Source organism: Electrophorus electricus, chromosome 5, assembly GCF_013358815.1.
Source record: "Electrophorus electricus isolate fEleEle1 chromosome 5, fEleEle1.pri, whole genome shotgun sequence".
Lineage (NCBI taxonomy): Eukaryota > Metazoa > Chordata > Actinopteri > Gymnotiformes > Gymnotidae > Electrophorus > Electrophorus electricus.
In genome coordinates this window covers 17,132,755-17,158,452 of record NC_049539.1, presented here as the reverse complement: position 1 = coordinate 17,158,452, position 25,698 = coordinate 17,132,755, and the positions used below count along the sequence as shown (strand labels likewise).

General features: G+C 38.5%; 1 protein-coding gene across 1 annotated transcript; it reads left to right on the top strand.

Annotated features, from left to right (window-relative positions):
• The first annotated feature begins 7,450 nt into the window (after nt 1-7,450).
• Nucleotides 7,451-12,008, top strand: LOC113576932 (chemokine-like receptor 1). Its single transcript, XM_027009306.2, has 2 exons — nt 7,451-7,533; nt 8,479-12,008. Exons 1-2 carry the CDS (start codon nt 7,466-7,468, stop codon nt 9,428-9,430), a joined length of 1,020 nt encoding a protein of 339 aa, XP_026865107.2. The 5' UTR covers nt 7,451-7,465; the 3' UTR covers nt 9,431-12,008.
• The last annotated feature ends 13,690 nt before the right edge of the window (nt 12,009-25,698 follow it).

Here is a 25,698-nt window from a genome sequence, read left to right as displayed (position 1 = left end):
AAACTCATTAATAAATCCTGAATAGGGTCCTGGTGGCCTGTAGATATCAGTTAGTTGAAGAGGCTGGGTGGGCTTCTAATTGTTTATGTCAGTAAAAATAATTTCAAAGGACTTGAAATCATAACCAGCTTTCTGGTTTATGCCTAATGTGTTAGTAATATATAACTACAGTGCTGCCTCCACAGCCATTTAGACGAGGGTGGTGTACATAGCTGTAGCCAAAAGGACATGCTTCATTTAAAGCTATGTACTCATTTGGCTTGATCTAAACTTGATGATTTCATTTATCATGAGTGCTTTATGCATTTTTTAGCAAGTGTCCCATGCGTAGGCTGTAGCAAATGTGAAGAAACTCGTCAAAAGTCACAGGTGGAAGGCCAGTGTAATGTTGAGTGGTAAGGAGGTGGATGCATGTGCAGAGAAGAGCGAGATTTATTAGGGGCAAATCCAGATTCAGAGTTGTTATAACGGTCCAGGGTCATAGAGCCAATACAGAGATTACGTGGATACATTACAAACAAACAAAAACACACGAAGGCAAACAGGGGAAGTAGGCTATAACAGAGGCTAGGAAATGCAAAGGCTAGGAAAAACAGTCAGACTAGGATTCACAGAGTACAAATTTACGGGCATACAGATACGGCCTTTCAGACATTCAAACATAAAATGAACAGCAAACATTAAGGCCACAAGACAGGGTTTAAATAAATGAACTTAATCAAGAGTAGAAATGAGGAACAGGTGTGGAAAACCAAATGAGGGGAAGAGAAAACAAAAATATGGAACCAAAATACACAAGGCATGGAACCAAAATACACAAGGCAGGGAAACCATGGAAGCAAGGAGGGATGAACCAGACAGCCAGTGAATACAAAGTATGGTGCCCCTCACCTCCTCTGATGGGTTAGTGTTAATAAAGATAATAAAATCACTTCAGACATTGAAGTGTTGGAGAGGCAACTTTAAATAATCAGTCCACCGTGTGGCCTGTAAGAGAGATTAAATGAGCAATTCATGGTGACGTGATCAGTAATGAACTACTAGTAAAGAAGATGGCATTTGTCAGCAGCTCTCTAAGAGATATTTAAGGCTCAGGAAGTATTGTTTAGCTCATGAGAAAGAACTGTAAAGTTTAGCTCACTATTACCTATTGAGCAGTAAACCAGTGTTCCTCAGTAGTCAATAGTAGTATTTAGGTGTTAATGTAGCACTATTAATTTGTATGTGCTTAGTCCCTTTTTTAAATAAATCCTTATAAGAGCCTTACTGATGTTTTGATGATGATGCTGATGATGATGCTGCTGATGATGATGATGATGATGATGATGATGAAGTTTTGTTTCACAATTAAAATCTAAATTAAATGTTTGAAATTGTGTTTGTTTTTCTTTGAGTCAAATTAAACATGTTATTATCCTTGATCAGAGATTTTTTTCAAAATTATATATATAGAATTTATATAAATAATATAAAACCATTATATATATATATATATATATATATATATATATATAGATAGATAGATAGATAGATAGATAGATAGATAGATAGATAGATAGATAGATAGATAGATAGATAGATAGATAAAATATATTTCTAATTTTAGGACACTCAATTAGATTTAGGGTGATTTGCATATTTCCTCATTGTTCTGCATTAGGTACTCTGGAAATAATTTGGGGAGAGGTTATTTAAAGGGTTATTTAGGTTGTAAAACTGACACAAACTTGGTTAACATTTTAATAATAATAATTCTAATAATTTTAATAATAATAATAATAATTTGATGGAGGTTTAACTTTCTGAGGTTGAATTGATCCCAAGAAAAGGGCAAAAGCTGAAGCACATTTAAAAATATTAGGAAACTGACCAGTAATGATAAATTGACCAGTAATGAAGGGCAAAGTAACATTAAGACAAATTGTGCATAGAAGATTATGAGCTGTGGTCTCTACCTGTAACTCTACATCAAGCTAGATCTACAAAAGTGATTACTAAGTGTATAAAATGTTTAAAAAATACATGAAATCTACTTTACCTCACAGTCTTACCCGCCCCACACGCTAAGATGTCAGTGTCACAGCTGTGCTGAGAATAATCCACCAGCCACATAACATCTGGTCAGTAGTGGTCCAGTGGTGGTCTACTCTATTAATGAAGGGCACAGAGGCTGTATAGCAACAGACTGACTGCAGTCTATAACTCTATCATTTACAATGACCACAGACATAGTCTGTGTTCCTCATAAAATTATAACTGTGTGTATGTTTTGGTTTACATTCACTGACTAATGAAGCGTGATCCTGGAGTAAGTGGACAGTCCCATTGAAGCACTCAGAAGACAATTCAGGATTTCTTCAGGAAAATGAAAGCGTCTCTGAAAGCACATTTGTCATGGTCCAGTTGGCACACAGCCAGCAGAAAACGCTCACATCCTCACACACACCACAATCCCACAGACACCTCCCAAAATCTCAATTACCTTATTATTCTATCCAATTACGTACACCTATTCCTTGTTAGGCACTGATTATTTAAGCCCACAGGAACAGGTCTCCAGTGCTTCACACTCGTTTCCACACCAGAGATGACTGTTTCTAATAAAGAGCCTGCGTTATGGTTCCAGATTGGTGGCTTCGAGTTGTTTTCGGGTTTACCATTTGCTGGTCTTTCTTTTGTTTGCTTGCCTGAGCCGAATAGAATCCTTGTTCAAGCTGCACTCATGCTTCACTCTGTCTATGCAAATGTCACAATGTTATTTATTATGGCATTCACTTTTATAAACCAATACTGACGGATGTCAGAATTTTGGGAAAAGTGAAAAGTGAATGAAATTAAAGTGACATGAAAAGTGAATGAAAACAGGTATTGACAGACACTAATGGGAACTCTGAATGAACATTTTTTAAGCATTCAAAGCCATACTTTTATTCTAATAATCTGAAAACAATTCAGTCAGGTTTAAAAACAAGCTTTTTATCGCATATTTGACAAAGTTGTGGTTGCTCATATATAGCTTAATGTCTGCCTTCAATAGACAGTTTAGCCTATACTTGTGTATAACAGCTAAACAATTGAATGAGCCCACAGATGAAAGCAAATGCAGTTCTTTCAAATGGTTCTGAGAATATGACGATCTGACAATTTACTTTTATGATTGGTTCAGTTGTCTCTCTAAACCCCACCCTAACAAAAGACAGTTGAGCAGTTGAGCATATTGAGTATATTTGTGTATAGCATGTACACGTGCATATGATCTTACAGATTACATGAAATGCTTTTCTTTCAAATGTTTCTATTTATGGGATGATCTGACAACTTAATTTTTATGATTGGTTCAGTTCTCTAATCCAAACCCTAACCCAAGAATAAAATAAAACAGGTCTGACACACCCTAATAGGAGATGAAAAAAATCAGGATGTATGAACAGTCCATGCCTAATTCTCTCTAATTCTTTAATTCTCCCATTCTGAAAATGGTCGAGTCCACTCTTGAATGATTTTGCTTAGGTTATGATTTGACAATTTACTTTGAAACTTAGTTCACTTGTATCTCTAAACTCAACTCGAACACTAACTCTAGAATAGAACAAAATTGGCTTTGACATACACCACTGGGAGATTTTAAAATAAATCTTTGTAAGCATTTGATGCCAAAACCTTTATTTTCCAATCTGACAAGAATTCAGTAGACATTTAAAACAAGCTAGTCATCCCTTGGGTGACAATCTTGTGCTTGCTCATTTATACCTTACTGTATGTCTTCAACAGATTGGTGAGCCTATTGTTGTGTATGGAAGCTACATTTGCATATGAGCCCACAGATGAAATCTTTCAAATGGATTTCTTTCAAATGGTTCTGGGTATATGACAATCTGACAATTAGTACTTATTGTAGAGTATTGTTTATTGCATTGATGTTGACTGCTCCTATGTTGACTAACTCTAGTACTTGTTGTTTATTGTCTGAGATAGAGCGTATGTATTTTGCACGTCTAGGCATCAGAAGTGATCCCTGTATTTCAACAGTATTCGAGTTCAATGATATCTTGGACTCTAACCTACTGTACTGGCTAGGATGTATTTTATGAGTAAATGAAAAAGCACTTTTGTAAGTCGCTCTGGATAAGAGTGCCTGCTAAATGCCATAAATGTAAATGTAAATGACAGTTTACTTTGTATCCCTGCTTCCGAAGTATCATTAAATCCAATCCCTACCCGTTCAAATAGAAGAAAACAACTTGCTTCATATTCAAAATCACCATAAGAAAAAGATGCTTTAAGCTGTGTGTTTGAGATATATATATATATATATCTCAGCCTCTGTGACTTTTCCTGGTTTCCAAACACACAGTGAGAACTGCTGATTCCTTTATAAATCACTGCTATAGCAGCCTCTCCATTGCACCCAGCCTCCCAGTGACAACGTACATTACATTGAACACACTGATTGCTGCTTCCATTTTCTCAGGCCAGATTGAATTCTGATCTTCCCTGCACACACCACCCAAAAGAAATATAAGAAATGCATGCACACCCAGAGAGAGCACACACAGATACACACATACACAAATTAGTACATTTTATAATTCTGAAAAAAATCTAGCCTCTATTTCTCTCTCTCTCTCTCTCTCTCTCTCTCTCTCTCTCTCTCTCTCATGCACACACACACACACACACATGCAGATTACAGTTTAGTGAAATCACTAATTCTGAAATGAGTGTACTCTTTCATCCATGTCTGTTTCACACACACACACACATACACACACACACACACACACACACACACACACACACACACACACACACACACACACACACACACACACACACAAAGTCAGAGAGAAAAAAAACAGAACTTAGCTGTGTATGTCTGTCTGTATATTGGATCACAGTCTGTAATTCAGTGCATATTTACCAAAGAAAGGGATGAAGGTGGTTTTGGGGACTGCAAGCTGCCAGTTTGCTGCATAACACCACTAGATGGCAGTATTAACACAATACCGTGAGCACATACTGTGAATAATTGATTTATATCTTTTTATAACTTCGTTATTATGAATATCAGCAGGACTGCACAGCTGCATATCATGCATGAGGCTGTAGGATGAGTTCATGAGGTATCTATGAAAGCTGACTTCACGCCGGAGGAACTCACGCTTTCTCCAGCTTGCAGCAAGCAGGTTCTGCAGGAGAGCGCAGAGTATTCAGTGAACATTGCGGACATGTTTGTTCAGGGTGGGGTGAGTAGTTTCAGATGTCATCAAGGTAAACGACAACAGACCCATCCAAACACTCCCATAGGAGTGAAGAGTGAAACACCTGAAACAAGGAAGGTGCTCTGGTAAGTCTATATGCTAATTAACACCTGAAACAAGGAAGGTGCTCTGGTAAGTCCATATGTATCCATTGTGGGCAGAAGCCAGGCTGGAGGTGGTGTTCCATTCTTCACCTTCCTTGAACCTATTTAGGTTACAGGCACTGCACAGACCTAATTTGATGTTGTAGGTAGGAAACAGGAGTGCCGGCAAAGTGAGAGATGCTCCTCCTCCACAAAACTGTCAAACAGGATAGTATTACCTATTACCTTGTCCAGAGTCCTCCACTCCTCCATACACCTGCAGGTCTCATCTCTTCTCCACAGAGCCATTGACTAATATTTCCTTGTTCCAGCAGATGGTGGCTGCCAGGGTGTAGCGCTCCAGAGTGTACTCAGCCGTTGAGCTCTGTATGAGATGCAATAGGGCTCAACCTCACGCTCTACCCTGATTTGGATGATAGAATACAGCTTTAAACTGTCCCACAAAGTAGCTGTGTTCAGTGGCAAGTTGGTGCCACTTTTTCCTTTGGGCATGGAAAGATTTTTTCATATGTGAAACTCACAGTAAGGCTACAAATAAGGTGGTGGCAATGGCAAATGAAATAGGATTTAAAAGAAGAGCAATTTGTAGAATTATAGGTCTGTTTTTTTTTATGCAGCACCATTTCCCACAATTTCCCACAGCCCAGAATCTGTGTATTGATGATGTAGCAAGACGTAGTAAGGAACTCTAAGCACAAGTCAGTTATTGAAAAATCTTGACCACGCAAAGTGATGTGGTGATAATGTTTGATATTACATGATATTGCAGTCCACCATAGAATTCAGAAAGTATATTTTTAGTATAATCACGTAGTGTGACAGATAATAATCTTATAACATTGCTGAAATCACACAATCTGAATCACAATTTAAAGATTCTTGAAATTAACTAATATCATTTATTAATTTAATCCGTATTCCTGCGTCTGTTGTAAACCCTATTTGTGGGTTTTGCAAGAACGAACTTCCCAACTAAGGACTTTCGAAAAATACACACTGCCATTTAAGTTCTCAATATTTTTTAATTACTTGTTGTCACACATGCAAAACAGACTAAAAAAATCAAAAAATATTAAACCCTGCTGAGCGGTGTCTGATGCTAAGGTTGTTGGCATCCGAAATGTCTTCATGATATGAGATTACAGGCAGGTCAGGATTGTCTAATTTATCCACGCTTCTGGGAGAAGATGCTTGGTCAAGCCTGGATGTCTCAAACATCTGGTACTATTGGCCTTTTAAAAGTACATCTTCTGTTTTCCCATTTGTATGAAAACTAAAAGTGTAAATAATGTTGCTCTTGAGCTTTCATCACAAAGTTTGCAAAAAATGTGCATGTTGAATAAAATGTGCAATAATATATGTTCTGCTGACTCCTCTGGACTGTGATTTTGATAGACGGCACCTCAACAAACCTGAAGTAATTTTCTATTGGGACATGAGACTGGAGTCAGGGAATGAGGCAATTAAGTGGAGCAACTGGCAGAAGTTTAAAACAAGTACAGGCTCGCTTAACAAAACACAATAAATATTTGAGAAGGAGAAACAACCAAACAGATTACTAGGCAAACTTGGAAGCAAACGTCATGCTGGCGTAGATGTGAGTGGCAGAATGGAGGCTTGGACTGGCACGGCACAGTCTTCAGTGGAGGCTAATGCAAAGCTCTGTGAATGGGCACCTTCAGGTTAAAACAAAACGAAGGATAGGGGATAGTGATGATTGTTAATAGACTCATGATTGAGAACAGGGAAGTTCTCAATCAAGGTTTTTTTTCACAGCGTAGTTGGTGACTAATTAGGTACAATTGTTCGATGTATTTATCTTATTTGCTTAAAGTATGTGTCTTTTTAACAATTGTCTCTTTGAAAGTAAAATTATTGGATATAATATATGGGAAAAGGTACTATACAACATGCCTGAACAAGCAGCAGGAATATCATTTTACTTGACTGGATTACTCTTTTTTGACCTTCCCTAATTAGATAGTCACATGTGTTTGTTAGGTTAAGGGAGAGGAAGGATATAGGTTGAACCATAGTTACTGCACTCACCATGGATCAGCTCTTTTGGCTCTGTTTAACTGCTACAAAGGATACAACTAGATGAGAGTTTTCTGCAGTTGCAGAAAAGGAAACAATTTAGTCTCCACTGATTTGCTTTATTTTCTGAGGTAAGAATATCTTTAAGATTGTTTATTTACTTATATAGTCACTATGCAAATTAAGTTATATGTGTTTCTGGTTATGTTGCAGAACAATGTCTGGTTTATCTTCTGTATTTTAGATATATGCATATGTAACAAAACTTTCAAGAGCATTTAAAGACAACAATAGTCATGCAAATTCTATATCAGCAAAAACAGTATTTCATGGGCAAAATCAAACAAATTATTTTGTTGTAGGAGTTTAAGCTGATCATTTAAGCTAAAAATCAGTAGTAAATGTCATGCATACTGCATAATGAAAATACAAGTTTGTAAAACCAATATTGAGGTGTTTTGTCTGAATACTTTAACTTCTGCATAAATTTGTGTGTGTGTTTTTAACAAGATTTATAAAATGATGGTGTAATGCTGTAATTCAGTGATTTTCCAGTATCTCATGATCCAGTATCTCACGGGAGAAATGCCAAGCTAGGCTCATTCTTCTAATTGGTTTGTGCTGTAGGCAAGCTCAAGTGGAAATTCTGGCTTTGTTTTTTACAAATCTCAGGCCTTACGTATAATGAGTCTGAATACCCCAACAGTGCATTTTCCCCCTGTTAGCATTGCACCATTATTCATACTCTATAAACATAGACAATTCACATTAATAAACCCTCTGTGGTCTATAGCCATTTCTGGTGTAGTTAATATATAGACCTCTGTATGTAGTAATATAAGTTTTATTCAAAGTAATATAATTACTACATGCTTTGTCTCACAGCACTACCAAAGAACTCAGAGTGTTATTCTGAACATGCCACATGTGAGAGCTGGTGCAGGTACTCGATAAGAGACTCAGTAGGAGTTTAATGACACTGATGTCTTTGAAAGAGTAACAATCAGTAAATGTGTCTCTTACATTTTATTGTTTTTTGCTGTTTATTATCTCTCAATCTCACTCATCCATTTTAGGAATTGTAGAAGCATTAAGATGCCTTCCAATACAACAGACTACTATGACTATGACTCCCAAGATGAGGTTACATACCTTAACAACCTCAGGATGCTGTACATGGTTGGATATCTCATCATCTGCATCCTTGGCTTGCCGCTCAACTTTTTGGTCATTGCCGCAGGCTGTTACTCGTACCATAATTTGAAAAAAACCATCAATGGCATGTGGGTACTAGCCCTGGCCATGACTCACCTGTTGTGCTCCGCGTTCCTCCCACTGCAGTTAGTTTACGCCTGGCACCAATTCAACTGGCACTATGGACCGGCTCTGTGCAAGGTCTCATCCTATGTGATCTACGTCAGCATGTTTACCACGGCAGCAGCTCTGAGCCTGTGGAGTGTCAACAGCAGTGTGACCAGCAGCAAGTGCTGTGAGGGTCTCCGCACCAGATGCGTTAGCCACAGGATGTCCATGCTCTTGATCATGAGCTCGTGGACACTTGGGGTGGTCCTAAGTAGCCCATCGTTACTCTCCCGGGAACTTCGGTACACCACGCTGGGGCTGCAGTGCATCGATGACTATGATACAGAGAAAGAGCAAACGACGGATGAAGGCCAGAGATGGCTAATAGTGGTTGTTCTGTTTAGGTTCATGCTGGGAATTTTGTTTCCGGCATTTGTCATGTTCATAAACTGCTGTCTGGCACGGCGACAGCATCGTGATATGGATGGGACTTCTAAGCGTGTTATCTGTTTAATAAAAGTGGCTTATTTTGTTTGCTGGACGCCACTGCTTTTCCTGGGGCTGCTTCAGATCACCATGACAACACCCAACCTGTTCAAATACATGTTACCAGCAGCCACTGTTCTGGCTGTAGCTCATTGTTGTGCCAACCCAGTCATCTATCTGCTGGTGGGATGTAGCATTAAATTGCAGTGGCTGTCACAAGTCTCCAGTAACACTGCTTAGGAAAAATGCCGTAGTGAAATAATAGCACTAGAAGAGCAGTGAGTGGAGTATTAAAGTCAAAGTGTCGTTACTTCAACTAAATAACAACTTAAATAGAGGTAAAAGTGGCCTGCTGAAAAAGTTGCCCAGAGAACTGCAGCTAGCAGCGGGGAAGGAACGTTGCTTGGCTCAGTGAACTTGACTTGTTCTGTTCTGACCTAAAGTTAAAATTTTATATCATCTTTTATATCATCTTTTTTTTTTTTTTACCTCCTATCATCTTTTTGCCCCCTTCCCAGAGATCAGATATTTTAGGTTTTTTTAACTGGGACACAGGATACAACTAGTTCAGATGTAATAGCCCTAGAATAGCAGAAGAGAGTGCTGTAGTAAATTAAAGGTATGGTTATTTTTAAATAAATAATTAAATATATAACAACTTAAGCAGAGGTAAAAGTAATGACCAAAACCACTGTAGGATTAAGAGTAATTTTTGCTATAAAAAAAATAAATAAAAAGATAATGCTTGAAAGCAGCAGGTGTGACTAACAGCAAAGCAGTTCAGTTGTTGCCAAATTCAGAATATAGTGAAATTCAGCACAAAAACCTCATGGTAACTAAATTAGTGACTAAATGTGAATGACTAAAACCTAATTTAGTTGAATAAAAGTTCTGAATGTACTAATCACCTTACTACCCATCTCTTCTAATCAGAATGAATTGTTATATAAAAAAAGCCTTTTAGGGCTCATACAAAGAGTTGTTACCACAGCATCCATGTAAGCAGGATATGGTGGGGAGAGAACCATGCTGGAAAAAGAACAGCTGAATCTGCCATATATTGTTGATTGTATTCATGTTTCTCTAAACACAGTGGGGACCTTTTAGAAACTTATCCAGAGCCTTTACTCTTCATGTCATTGTAGTGTGACACATATTTAACTCTAAGCATCGAGAGGCGAGCGTTCCGTGACATTATTATTATAATTATGATTATTATGATTATTATTATTAGTACTATGGTAACTCAGTCAAGCCAGTAAGCTAGTACTCAGCAAAAAAAAAAAAAAAGTTGTTTACTAGAAGTCCTATATGAACAATATATAAACGCTAGAAGTTTGTAACTTCTAGAAATTAGGAAAGTAATTAAATTGATTATCCAAACTTTATTCTAAGACCAGGAGGTAAAAATTTGTAGAAAATGTATGATTTTCTTTGTTTAGTTGATTCATGGTGGATCCTATGTATTCCTATGTCCTAGAGAATTTCTTCTCCCCGTCGCAGAAACAAAGGCTGCTGAATTTGCATGAAACAGGCATGCCCTGGCATGAGGTGTTAATCCGTGAATTTATGTGAGAGAAGACACAGATTCTGACTTTTCATTTTCTCATTTTTTTTAGAAGTCAATAACCTCATTAAGAGGCTATAAAGACTCAAATATATGTTATCTTAATTTGTTTGCGATATTTTCATTGTAATTGATTTTGTTATTTCTTTTGTTTACTTTTGTTTACTGTTTTTTCATCAGAATTTGCCTATCAAAGCTTATCAAAGACAAGCAGACTTGTCTGGGTGGGTTAGTTAAGACAGAGTTGCAATGTGCTACTGGTAGTGAACCCAAACTAATAATTTGGAAAGACCTGCCCACGAAGGCCTATGGCGCCCGTCCCAAGCCAGCTCCAAAGATCCGATCCCTCGGTTCAAGAATCCCGGTCTCCTCACTGTCATCAGCCTTTATCACTCTCAGAGCCTCCAGATGATTTCAAGGAAAAGCAGACTCTCCTCTCAGAGTCATTAGATGATTTCAAGGAAAGGATGCTCTTTTCAGTACCATTCCTGCAGTCGGATGAAAGACTGACCCTCTCTTCTAGCATCCCAACCCGGCAAAACCGAGTTACATGGACGCCCTCTCGTTCTCTCAGAGCTATCCAGAGCTATCCAGATGACTCCAATGGAACACATGCTTGTCCTGTTCCCCCCACCCACCAGATGGTTGAGCTCAACGAGTTGCAAGAACCAGCACTTGCAGTTTACATTGCCAGTTGGTATCAAAAGTAACTTTGTTTAGTAATCAAATCAGTTAATCTAATTAGTTCATTCTTTTCTCCCACCTGTGATACAGCCTCTTCAGTCTTATTAGTTTCCCCCTTGTACTGTGTCATAACTGTGGGCTCTTGTTCCCCTGATTCTCCTCTTAAATTTCAGTTATGCGTGCATGATGAATTTCATTTGCTTAATAGGTTTCTTTTGTAGGTCTTGCTGTTTGATAAGTAGATTTCCTAATGGGTCATTCCCAGACGTTGTTTAAAGTTTCCTTTCTCTTTTGTTCTGCCTCTTGTTCCTTTAATAGACCAGTTAGCCATCTTTATCCACCATGAATCATCTGCATTATATTTTTGCTTGGTTGCCATTGTTATTTTAGTGAATTTTCTAGTCATTAATAGAATTTAGTCAAGGATTTATGTGCATGTTTTTTCTATCTATCTATGTGATATTCTAATGTTTGGTACACAAGAAACAATCATGTATCAAATTTGTGAATTTCATGAGTTAAGACTCAATTAGTTATCATTAATAAAATAAATAATCTTCTTTCTTATTCAGGGTGGTGTCCCAGTTAATTTTTTCCGCTGTAATTGACAACTTATTCAAAATGTTAAAACTGCTACACTTTCTAATTAATTACTCTCTCCACATATATAGACTCCCCTCTCACTGACTTCCTTGTGAAGTCTTGCCATCACATGCTGTATACGTATTGTGTTTCTCTTCTGTTGGACTTCCTGGTTATCAGTCTTTGTTTCTCCCACAGACTACACCTCTCTCCTAGTCCCTCACTGCCTACAGGATTCTGCCCACCGGTTCTGACCCTGCATTGGAAAGACTATGCTCTGCATAGCTATTTACCTATATTTGTATCACTATGCAGAGACTACTGTTGATTATAAACCTTGATTGAGACATACTTTGACAGGCAAAGGTGTAAATTTCAAATAACAGAGGGTGACAAAACATGCCGTTTCTGTGTGGCTTTCTTGTCAAAAACTCAACCAACCAGCCAAGAAATAGTGCCAAAGTCAATGCTGGGTATTTCGGAAAGCATATGAGCTAAAATATGAGGCTGCATACAATTAAAAGCTGATTACATTTGTAAGTGTTTATGTTTTCTTGCCCTCCAGGTGTGCAACTACTAAATTCAAGAATTTGCTGTGGCATGTGAATTTGAAGGTGAAATTACATTACATCACAGACAGTAAATTTCTGTTCATGATTTGTTCAAAGCATTCCATAAATAATGGAATAAGCACTACAGGTCAATAATAATCCAACTATAGTTATATAGTATAGCTATAGTCTTTCCATAAGAATAGGAACTTTACACTGTGATAGAGAGCTGAAAAATAAATTAAAATTGCCACACAAAAACAAGGCGCAAATCTTAATCAGTCAGTAACTAATACAAACATGCCCGTAATTTTTCTTCACGTTTGTATGAGTTCCATTTCATCAACCTGAATCTGACTGCCCTCTGAAACAGCTTGGCCATTTACTTACTAAAATCAAGGGAATTAAATCTCAAGTACAACTGATGTATCTCTTCTGCCAGGATGGAGTCAGACTTAGGGTCAAAAGAACCTTTTTTATTGTCCTGAATTCCCGCCAAAGCTTAGAGTCCCCTCCAGACACAGTGAGAATTATAATTCCTAAGTACATCCTCAACATTTTCTTTTGTCAGGGTTGGTCCCTCTTATTGTCTGTCTCTGTGGTTTCGCTTTTCCAGTCCCGTTCCAGTCCTTGTTTTGGTTTTCACTGTTCATGATTTGCACCTGTGCCTTGTTTAGTGTTCATTAGTTCAAGTATTTAAACCCTGTCTGGTTCCCTTGGAGTTTGGCTGTTCATTATTTGAATGGTTGCATGTATGTGGTTGGATAGTGTTTGGATATGTATGAAAGCCCATCTGTGTTTCAAAGCCTTCATTTATGTTAGCCTGTTTTGTTATCCTAGTCTTCGTTCTTCCTAGCATCTTTGTTATAGCCTGCTTCCCCTGTTTGCCTTTGTGTGCTTTTGGTTTGTCATTACTAGCCTTCGTTTATCCTAGCCCTTGGTTTATTCATCATGTATCCCCAAAATCCTCTTATTGGCTCTATGACCCTGGACTACTCGAATGACTATGACTTTGCATTTGCCCTTAATAAATCTCACTCTTCTCCGCACATGCGTCCGTCTCCTTACCGCTCACCATTACATCTTGAAACCGCATTTTGGCCAGATTTTTTTCCCTTTTACTAATTTTTTACTTTTTGTTGGTGAAGGTCAGCAGAAACTGTCTACCATTACGTGGTCAAAAGAAATATAAATATATAAAATCAAGAACAAACCTTATTTTTTATAATCTCAAAATCTTTATAATCTTGAAAATATGCCTCAATATGGGCCATGCATTGCTGCACACTGTAAGTTCAGTTCAGCTGCTGTATTTATTTATTTAGTTTAACTAGCTATTATTTCTCAGAATATCATTGATATCAGACCACACTTTACTTTCATATTAATAATACACATTAGGAGAGAGCATGAATTTTGCATATTGTGAGCTACTTTTCATAAATATAATCATTTCAGTCCAACGCCCAAAAATGTGCATGTTTGTTGTTCATTATATCAGTTCATTATGTTCAGTTGTCTAACTTACTGAAGCAAAGAGGTAGCACTCAATGATCATCTTTAGGGATTTCACTCGGTGATCATCTTTTGGGATTTCACAAAGTGATCATCTTTAGGGATTTCACCATCCCGTCCACACTTGACAGATTGTGGCAAAACATGAAAAATTATTTTAAAATGTAATGGGTGGATTGGTGATGAATGTAATGGAGTAAAACTACATTTTTGACCTTGCAAATGTACCCGAGTAAGAGTATAAAGTACTTTATTTTAGAACAACTCTTAACAGTACAATTTGTTCAAAAGCCTACTTAAGTTAATGTAATGGTGTAAAAGTAGCCTGTTAATACCCTCCCCTGTAGAAATGTAAATGTTATTTTGTGCAATCCTAAATATTCTGACAGCAGCCGGTGGAATTGATTACATTTCACTGACATGAGACAGAAAACCCTGATGTGGTACCATGATGAAGGCTAACTCTCAAAAATAAGATAAAAGTTGCTAAACCAGTATCAGCTTCAACTGCACTTAAAGTTAACTGGGTGAATTTAATTTAATTTCATTATTAGTTTTCATGGTATCAGATTATGTGATGTAGTGACTGACAATCAGAGATGTGTGTGTGTGTGTGTGTGTGTGTGTGTGTGTGTGTGTGTGTGTGTGTGTGTGTGTGTGTGTGTGTGTGTGTGTGTGTGTGTGTGTGTGTCCTCCACATCTCCCCGAGTAATAACAATAAAGAGACAACAGTTATGGTGCAGCATTGTATTTTGTCTTCTAGCTACTTGTCATCCCTACAATGTTTCTTTAAAAAGTTGTAATTGTAATTGTAAATGCATTCCTTCATCTCAAGTTGTTTCTGATTATTTAAAGCAAGCTAGTGATCAGCCACTTCTTTAAAAAATTCGGAGCAGTTTTATATTTTTGGATGAAAATAGTACTCACCCAAAAAAATTGTTTTTGTTTTTTTTTTGTCTGAAGCATTATACTTTAACAGTCCTTCTGAGAGTTAATATTGATAATATTAACCTTGTTGAATAAGAGTCTTGGGCACTTGCTGGTACATTTACATTTTACACATTTAGTAGACACTCTTATCCAGAGCAACTTACAATTTTCCAGTCACGTAACAGAGGTAGGGGAGCGTAGTGTTGGGATTCTTGGCCAAGTACTCTTATTGGTATAGCATAGAGCACTTGCCCAGATAAGGTTTGAACCCAAGTCCCCCACAACTTTGTTACTAACCATATAATACCAGCCACTTGTATATTGAAAACCATCCTGGAATGATTTTTTTCCAAACAGGACATGATTCTAAAGTATCATTTGGTAACATAAGGTATGTTACTGTTGCTAGATGCCTCAAGAGACCTTTTTTGATCTCATCTATACATGCTCGCTGTGGGTGACTTCATACATTTTATTGTTTGATTCTAATGCTGACAAGACACAATGTACTTTTCTATAAGATGTAATAAATTCTAATAAAATAAAAATCTTAAAATAAAATAAAAATCCACAATCCGATTACTAACTAAAGACAAAGTAACAGCAATCATTTCATTTTGGAAGATTTTACTAAAGTGATTTCTTTTAGACTTTGGCAACAACCAGACAACGTTTGTTAAGTATTTAGAAACTATTCTAAGACACAACCCAACTATCAGTGTGTTTACGGTGTAGGCAAGTTAAGTGGCTGTTTAGCTTGTGTCTGCATGTGTGTTCGGAGAAAGGGAAGAAGCGTGAGTCCATGCATGTAGAGGTGCTTATGCTCGTGTAAGTGTATGAGGTAAGAGGATGCAAAGTTTTGTTGTAGAACGAGGAGGTGACCCATTCATGCATGTCAGGGGTAGGTCATATTTTATTCACTGTATCACAGCACATCAGTTCCAGTCTTGGGTGTCTGGAGAGTCAGTACCACTACTGATTTCCTTAATTGAGACTGGAACTCATGACTCTTGCTCTACAGATTATCATGTTTCAACAGTGTATCAACAGTTGGAATATATGTTTCAATAGTTTGAATGAATGACCAGATGATATATAAATGCTGTATTAGCTACAATGTGGTATAGAACCTCACTTTCTATGAGTAGTGATAGTGGTGTCTGACACCTGAGCTCAGTGTAGGCTGAGATTACCTGTGTCAGGAAAGTCTTATAATGCTTTAATACAATAATATAATTCCAATGTAATTTAATGGAGGTAGTTTGTCCATGTCATATTTGTACAATATTTCACTATATATATATATATAATCACCTTCACAGAGGTAGGTGCTGCAGCCAGTTGATTAATTTTTCCCTTTTCTGCATCTACCTCTCTGTTGGTTTGAGAGAGACAGACTTGGGACACCCACTTTAGTATCCATCCTTCCACAGTGAGTGAAATTATTTAAACATGGACAAACTACACACTTTTTGGAACTGTGTGTATTTGGTCGTCACCAGAGGAAGTGAAAACCAACTCCCTAAAGAATTCCAAAACCTTCCTGACACTCAGGTAATCTTGGACTGCACTGAGCTCAAGTGTCAGAGCCCATCATCACCACTCCTACAAAGTGCACCATGAAGGGCCTTGTTGGTATAGCCCCACATTGTGTGGTGACTTTTCTCTCCTCATTTTACATTCGGTCAGTGAATGACAAAGTTATTCAAACAGTCATGGATGGCCAAGTTGCTCACAGAAGAAATGGCAGTGATGGTTGACAAGGGCTTTCTCATTACTGAAAACAAGGCACTAGTTAAGTCATGGGTTAAATAAAGCAGTGGTTCCCAATCCCCTGCCCTGTATAGTTTCTAGTGTTGCCTATCCCAACACTCCTGGTTTGAGTAATTCATCAAACATGTCAATAAAATGCATCAGGAGCGTTGGGTTAGAGAATGTATAAACCTGTGCAGGATAGTGGGTCCACAAGACTAGAGCTGACAGCCAATGAAGTAGTGATTAACTCTTGACAAAGGTCACAAAGCCTAATGTATACACAAACACACATTCCACGTTTACATTTCATTGAAAAATATTTGGCCATGCATGTGTTGAAGTAAAAAAAAATCTCATGAATTTCTCTCTGTATATGTACATCCACGTTGATCCACTACACAAGGAAATCTTCCTGAGCCCACACCACAAAGTCACACCACGTCTTCTTTAGTTTTAAAGTTCCATATTCCATTTGCAGATACTTTCAGCCAACATAGTTCTTCACATTAGGACATTTAATCTCCACAAAGCCAAACCAGGGGTATCCAGTTGGGTCAAAAATTGGGGATCTGGGGATGCACGAAGAGAGGGTGAATCTGGGTGGATGACAAGGCCAATATGATGAATAGTTAACATTCATTATCCTGCAGTATTCATATGCTGCTCCAGAGTCCATCTCTATACCTCTCTTCATTTCTGCTGTCTGTCTGGTACCTCTCATGATGTGCATGGCAAGGGATTGTGCAGAGCTCTGTCCTCTGACGTGGCGCACCTCACAAAATCATGAGGCGGAGCAGATGCCAGTCAGCACAAGAACTCTGCTCCTGAGTTGATGTCTCAATTCTGTGAGCCATATCAAATAACACCTCCAGAGAATTTTCACCTGAAAGCTTCTGGTCACACAAAAGCCCAGGTGGTGGTCTTCCAGAGACAGAAGTGGGGCTGGTGTGATATACCATGATGGTAAAAAAAAGGCGCTAATATGACAAAACACTGACTTCCTGCACCATAACAAATGCACACTCCACAGCTGGCTTGTTGAGTTCTATGCCAATGGTTGTCATCAGTGGCTTGTCTTCAAGGCTGAATATTTCATAAGCCTCTGCCAATGTAAACATGCATAGATCTGGTAAAGGGCCCACCATGCCCCTGTAGAGTCCACTCCTACAACATATAGAAAATACCCCCCAAATAAGGATTACACTGCTATCATGTTATTAAATAATGTGACAGGAAATGAAAACAGTCTCTGGCAGTGTCTTGTGTTTTCTAACTCTTCAGAACTGCATAGTTTTGTTTTCCCTGCCTCAGCACACCTGATTCATTTCAAAACGTGTTAATATTTCGCTACTAATATGTCTCAGGTGTGTTACAGCAGGTAAAGAATATACCTGCAGTGCATATGAGTTCCAGATTTATGAAGTAAAAGATTTTGTGGAGTAAAGATTTTGTGACCACTATGTTATTGGCTTTACACCATAATATAGAGAAAAGATGTTGTGAATTTCAATCTAGACAGTCCATTAAAATAGATATCTTAAACACAATTATAAATGTACTATTTTCCGAGGTTTGCACAAGCATTCTTCAGTTTCAGTGTGCAATGGAGCATGCCGAGCTGTGAGAAGTGTGCAGTTTGAAAAAGTAATGCCACTATGTGGTTGCATATGGCAGTACCTGCCAAACATGAACACGAAGCCCAGTCTGTGCGGGTATAAGCAAAATTAGTACTGCCTTCACTTCATGGGTTCCCTACACTGGTCCTGGGGAACATTTTGGTGTTTTATCTTATCTAGCACCAGATACAACTAATTAACTAATTAAGCTCCTTATGGGCTGGGCTGCCTCAGGTGTGTTAAAATGGAGAGAAAACAAAAAAAACAGCATAAGGCATAAGGATCCCAAGAATGAGACCAAAAATCACTTGCTTATTTTATGACAGTAAGTTTTGATTAGTAGAACATAGATGGGCTTTGCCAACATACACTGTTGTGGCACAAAACAATTTCAGATACATTTACATTTAAGGTATTTAGTACATGCTCTTATCCAGAGTGACTTACAAAAGTGCTTTGTCATTTACTCATATGTTATGTTCTTGGGCCTTTTCTTTTTAGTTGATCTTCATGCTGTGGTATTAGAATTAGTTTTTCAGGTTATCCACAGAATGGCGCACCAAGGACCAGTGAGCTGTCGAGATGACATCATCACAGCAACGGACGACCTGATTGGCTAAAAGGAAAATTAACCTCCTGTTAAAAATCTGTGTTGTGAATCTCTAGGCAGGGTGTCTTGTTCAGTAGACCCCTCATGTGCCACAGTAGACAATGCTCTGCAAGGCTCTGTGTTGGTATAATTACTGCCTGTGGTAGACACTTTTTGAGATGGTGTGTCAAAGTTGACTATTCCTTTTTTTCTGCCCCAGGTTTTTTAGAATAGGGCCTTATGAGTTATTACTTGCTGTCCAGCTAGGTTCTTAGATATAGCCTTTGAGATTTATTAAATCTTTAGAGGCTTTATGTAAAAGGCCTCGAGTAGTTACATGAAATGCTTCTCTATTAGCAGCATTGAGTGTTACAGCCTGTGTCAAAAAGGACCACTGAGAGTCACTTACTGATAATTGATTGCCTAAAATATTGAGTATTGTTTGTCTTATTGTTTGGAGTGGGTGCCATGTTCTTTTTGGTTTGTTGTATTTCTGTTTTTGTGATAAGGAGTTGAGGGAAGAGGTGCAGGTAATAGGGTCATAACATCATAGAATACATTCTAGCCAGTGCAATATACCAATGAACTAGAATACTGTTGGAATACAGGGATCAATGCTGATGCCAAGAAGTGCAAAATACATAATGTCATGGTACGCCCCCCAAACATCTCCTCGTGTGTGTGTTCGTCAATGTGGCCACGCCACAAAGGTCTGTCGTTTACACATTTGTGTTGTCGGTTTTTGACTCCGTTAGTGTGTGTTTGAGTGTTGTATGTTAAACGTATGCTTGTGTTTCACACGACTCATCCCCGCATCCTTCCTAAAACCTGCAGCGTTACACATAAGCTTTATCTTAGACATTAAGTGCAATAAACAAGTGCTAGAGTTTGTTAGTCAACAAAGGAGGAGTCAGCATCAGTGTAATAAACAATACCCTACAATAAGTATTGTTTCAGTTAGTCAGCATAGGGTCAGTGTTCATTTAAATATTCTACAAATAGAGGGGTCTGCAGTCTGCATTTGAAGACTGCAAGGGACTCTGCTGTCTGGTAAGCAAGTGGAAGGTTATTCCACCATCTATTAGCCAGAGAACAGTCTGGGGGCAGGTGGGGAAGATCTTACAGGTCTAGAGGAGAGTGGACACAAAAGATTCATTGATGAGGAGATTGTAGAAAGGGAAGTATTTGTAACTGTATCCAGAGAGAGAGAAGACAGAGAGTCAGGGTGAGGAAAGGTGGACAAAATAGTAGAAATAAAGGAAGAGGGAGTGATGGAGTGCAGATTGTGATGGAAGAAGGAGAAACACGTTGGGGAGGTATGAATAGAAAGAGAAGGGAGGGAGAAAGAGAAGGGTATAAAGTAATGGTCTGAGAGGTGGAGGGTGGTGAATGCAATGTTTGATATTACGGTTGTCCCGGTGAAAATCAGGTCCAGAACATTGCCCACGGAGTCGGAGGAGACTGGTTGAGGGTGAGAACAACAGAAGGATGCAGGAGAAATGTAGCTTGTCTCATGGAAGATTGAAGTCACTAAGGAGAATGATTTTTCCTTCAATGGGGGATTGACTCAAGAGGACATCAATCTTGTCAATGAAGTTATCTAGGGAACCTGGAGGGCGGTAGATGACAGTGAAGTGAAGTTTGGTAGGGAAATACACTGTAATAGCATGAAATTCAAAAGAGGAAATCGAAAGAGCAGAGAAGGAAAGTGGAGTGACACACCACTCTCGATAAAATAGTAAATCTGTGCCACTACCCCTGCTGAGATGCCTCAGAGAATGGGTGAATGAAAAAGCAGAGGATAGGGCAGCCAGAGTTGCCAAGTTCTCAAGGGTGATCTAGGTCTCTGTTAGAGTCAGAAAGTGTAGCAAGTAAAGGGATGCTAGGGCTGAGATGAAGTCAGCCTTCTGGAGAGCACATTGGCAATTCCAGAGCCCTCCTGCCACCAAGATCTATGATTGTGCCAAACATTGGGCACAGTAAATAAGGTTTTACTGCATGAGCCCTCACAGTGGGGTGAATGGACGACATTATGGCAAAATAGACAAGCTTTGACTTTCCCACGGGAACACTACACATCCCCAATTCACGTGTCCAACAGGTTTGTCCTGCTCAGTGAGACACCTGTTGAGAAGACTATTGAAAGAGCTCTGGTTATAGGGGATTCTATTTTGACACACAGGAAATTACACTCTTCCAGTGTAGACATAGAGAACGTAGTTACTCCAGTCAGATGCTACCTCAGACCATCCCTAATTTCATTTGAACTATGTATGAACCACAATATAGTAACCTCGCCTTGCTATCATACCAGACACACGATCATGTCAGCCACTGCACCTAAATTTATTGCGAATCTCCCAGACATCATTTGCAACTACGATACCTTCAAACCCCACAGAACTTGATCAAATAACTGAATGCTTATAATCAGTATTCTGCTGCACATTCAATGATGTTGCTCCACTTAAGAATAAAAAAAATTAGGGACAAAAAATGAGTACCTTGGTATAATGATCACATTTACAATTTAAAGCAAAACACTTGAAAAATAGAATGTAAATGGTGCCAAACTAAGCTTCTAGTTTTCCAGCTTGCATGGAAGGAGAGCCTTCTTAATTATATAAAAGCAATATTACCTTGAACATCTTATCTTTTGACCCTAATAGAAAATAACAAAAATAATCCTAGATTTCCTTTTGGTACAATTGCACATCTAAATAGAAATAAAACTGACATCAATGCTCAGATTACAGCACCACACAGTAGTAATGAGCTCATGAATTTCTTTAATGAGAAAATTAAGCACATTAGAGATAATATTAAGAGTATTAACATGAAATCATGCAGCTACTTAGAGATCAGAACAACCAAGCCAAAAATGGCACTAGAATCCTTTAACATATTCAAGAGCCATGACTTACATCTCTGATCTTGCATTCAAAATCCTCCACTTGCTTACTATGTTCACTGCTTACACACTTTCTTAAGAAAATCCTACCTGAAGTAATTGAATCTTTACTAAATTTAATAAACTCTTCCTTGAACCTTGGGTATGTTCCTAAATCATTCAAATTAGCAGTAATCAGACCACTTATCAAAAGATCTAACCTCGAACCATGTTGGCTGTCAAACTACAGGCTGATCTCAAACCTTCCATTTATTTCAAAGATCCTAGAAAAAACTGTAGCTCAGTAGCTAAGCACATATCTGAATCAGAACCAGATACACAAAGTCTTTTCAGTCAGGGTTTAGGCCTAATCACAGTATGGAAACAGTACTAATTAAAGTAGTTAATGACCCGTTGTTGGCTTCTGACCAGGGTTATGTCTCTTTGCTTATATTCATTGATCTGAGTGCAGCATTTGACACTATAGATAATAGCATTTTACTAGATACCTTCGAAAATGTTGTTGGGATTAGGGGAATAACCCTTTTCTACTTTAAATCTTATCTAGCTAGTCGCTACCAGTTTGTTAACATAAACAGAGACTTCTTAGCATACAACAAGATTAGCTATGGTGTCGCACAAGGATTTGTTCTAGGGCCTTTGCTTTTTCTTTATGCTACCCCTAAGTGACATTATACATAAACACTGTACTTGTTTCCACTGCTACACTGATGATACTCAGCTATATGTCTCAGCCAAACCGGAGGACATATATCATCTTAGTATTATTGACGAAGGCATAAAGCACATCACTCTGGATGTAGAGGAGCTAATTCCTCAGTGAATCTCAATGGTCTCCCAATCACATCTTCTCTAACAGTTAAAGATTTTGCAATTATTGTGGATCCCAGTCTCTCATTTGAAGCTTGTGTAAATAATATTTCTAGGACCGCCTTTCTCCACCTTAGGAACATTTCAAGGATTAGGAACATGCTCTCCTCACATGATGCAGAAAAGCTAGTCCATGCATTTATTATTTCATTGTTGGACTACTGTAATGCCTTACTATCTGGCTGTACTATTAAGTGCCTAAAAAGGCTCCAGCTAGTTCAAAATGCAGCAGCCATGGTTCTTACTAGAACTAGAAAATTTGATCACATCACCCCTATCTTAGCCACTCAACTGGCTGACTTCTCAGGACTTGCCTCACTCTTTTTAGTTATTTGGTTGTAGCTGATAGCCTTGTGATCCAATATTTAGTCTTGTTTCAGTGCATGCTTGCATACATGTCTCATTTCTGAAGCTGTGGCTGAAAGGGTTCTTGAACTCTTTGCAGTGCCATCCTTCATCATGTCTAACTGCTTCAAATGTGAGAATAAAGAATGAGAAGAAGCCACTGTGTAATTATTGATTATACTAAAATGATATTTATTACTATACACTGATAAAGTTGGCTCACAGGAAAAAAAAAAATGTCTTTGAAACTGTACTGTTCAAATGGCATTGGTAAAAAATGTGTCACATTGTACTTTCTCTTTGTGTTTTCGTCTGTTGTTTTCCCTGTGAGTATTCATTTGTCTTATTCTGCTCTCTTTCCTTGTTAGATATTCTCCCATCGCTTCTGTTTAGGTTTCTCTTCCCCTTTTCATATACACAAGTATTGTCTGGTTTTCCTTTTGAGCTCTGCCTGTGTTTTTTTTCTTGGTTATTGTTGGTCAGTCTTATGTAGCCCCAGTTCTGTGTATTCCCTGCTGGTCGTAGTTTATGTGGGGAGGGGGGGGGGGGTTCGCCTAGTTCTCACACTCACACTGTTAGCCTGTTTATTCTATTATTAAACTTATGTTTATTCTATTTGCTCTGTCCCTTTCATTATGGCTTCTCTATTTAGTTCAGTTCCATCTCACGTCCAAGGCGCCGGCATTTCGCAAGTGTGTTTGCTCTTCACCTCCCCAACATTAGAGCATTTTTCTGCATTATGTTCCTAATCCTAATTAGAGTTCCTAATTATGTTCCTAATCCTAATTAGAGCATTTTTGCATTATGTTCCTAATCCTAATTAGAGCATTTTTGCATTATGTTCCTAACCTTTGCAATCTTTGAAATGTTCCTAAGGTGGAGAAAGGCGGTCCTAGAAATATTATTTACATGAGCTTTGAACAAGAGACTGGGATCTATAAGCACTCCAAGATCTTTAACTGTTGAAGATGATGTGATTGGGAGACCACTGAGGTTCATTAAGTAATTAGAGAGCGAGGACCTAGCTGACTGGGCTTAATAGAAGCACTTCTGTTTTGTCAGGATTAGGTGAGTGAAAGTCTCTCAACAACCAATGTCTGACCTCCTTTATGCATTCCTCAAAAATACTAAGATGATATGTCCTCTGGTCTGGCTGATACATATACCTGAGTATCATCAGCATAGCAGTGGTAACTAGCACACCGTTTATGTGAGGGAAAATGCTTAATGCTTGCTTAAAGGAGGAAGTAAGGAATATGTGATCTTTATGTGACCTTTGCCCTCATCTCGACCAGTCTGCAAGAAAGGCGAATAGAGAAGTGATGGAGTATGACAGCTATAGCTTAACTGTTGCTGGGTAGGGGTGCAGCAGCAGGGAGTAACAACTTGTTTTTAGCAGGAAAGAATGTTCAAGGATGGTTTAGAGGCCTGGCACGTGGTGCCATGAGATTAGCTCATGAGAGAAGAATGGGGAATGGTGGGGGTATATGAACTCATGTTAGAGAGAAGTTTGAGGCTTCTCTCCCTCAGTGCATAAGGGACAGAACCAATAAAGCTCACACATCTGGATCGAGTCCAATTTATTTTTCCTCCACAGTTTACATATAATGTCACCCAGAGGAACCAGAGGTCCTAGAACAGAGCCATGTTGTATCCCGAAAAATCTCTGCTAACACACTGGTAGAAACTGGCTAAATTTAAACCAGGAAAGGGCTTTTCCCCAAGTCTATCTAGTAAAATGTTATGATCTGAGTGCAGCGTTTGACACCATAGATCAAGCAATACAAGCAAAGAAACATAACCCTGGTCAGAAGCCAACAATTGGTCATTAACTAATTTAATCAGTGCTGTCTCTGTACTATGATGAGACCTAACTGAAAGATTTTGTAAATATGGTTCAGATTCAGTTATGAGCTTAGCTGCTGAGCTGCAGCTTTTTATAGGATCTTGGAAATAAATGGAAGGTTTGCGATCAGCCTGTAAATTGACAGCTGACATGGGTCAAGGTTACATTTTTTGATAAGTAGTCTGATTACTGCTAATTTGAATGATTTAGGAACATACCTATGGTTCAAGGAAGAGTTTATTAAATTTAGTAAAGGTTCATTTACTTCAGGAAGGATTTCCTTAAAGTGCGTGGGCAGCGAATCTAGTAAGCAAGTGTAGGATTGAGTACCAGATCAGAAATGTAAGTTCTGGCTCTTGGATAGGTGTAACGGAGTCTCTACTGGCTTGGTTGTTCTGATATTTAAGTAGCTGCCCTATCTGAACCCTTGTTCCTGGCCATACACCTACCCCTGATGTCAAGTTGTTACTGAGCCTTAACCCGTCTCAGCTGCCATAGCTCCTCCCACCACCCCCTGATGCCCCCTGCTGTGGCCCACTACACCTCCACTCCAACCAATTACTTCTCCATCACCCTTGATAGACGTTCTCGTGCGGGACGGGTTTCATACACATGCACACCGTCGAGACCAGACTGGGACCTCTAGAAATCCAGAACACCAATTGCTTATTTCTTTATTGTTATCATTTTTTATCACTCTCACTACTTATTCTGTTCCTTATTGTTTATATTGTTGCTATTGCAGTG

Coding starts and splice junctions, on each gene's coding strand:
- LOC113576932 (XM_027009306.2), top strand. CDS start 7,466: ATGAGAGTTTTCTGCAGTTGCAGAAAAGGAAACAATTTAGTCTCCACT. Junction 7,534..8,478: donor GATTTGCTTTATTTTCTGAG/GTAAGAATATCT, acceptor CATCCATTTTAG/GAATTGTAGAAGCATTAAGA.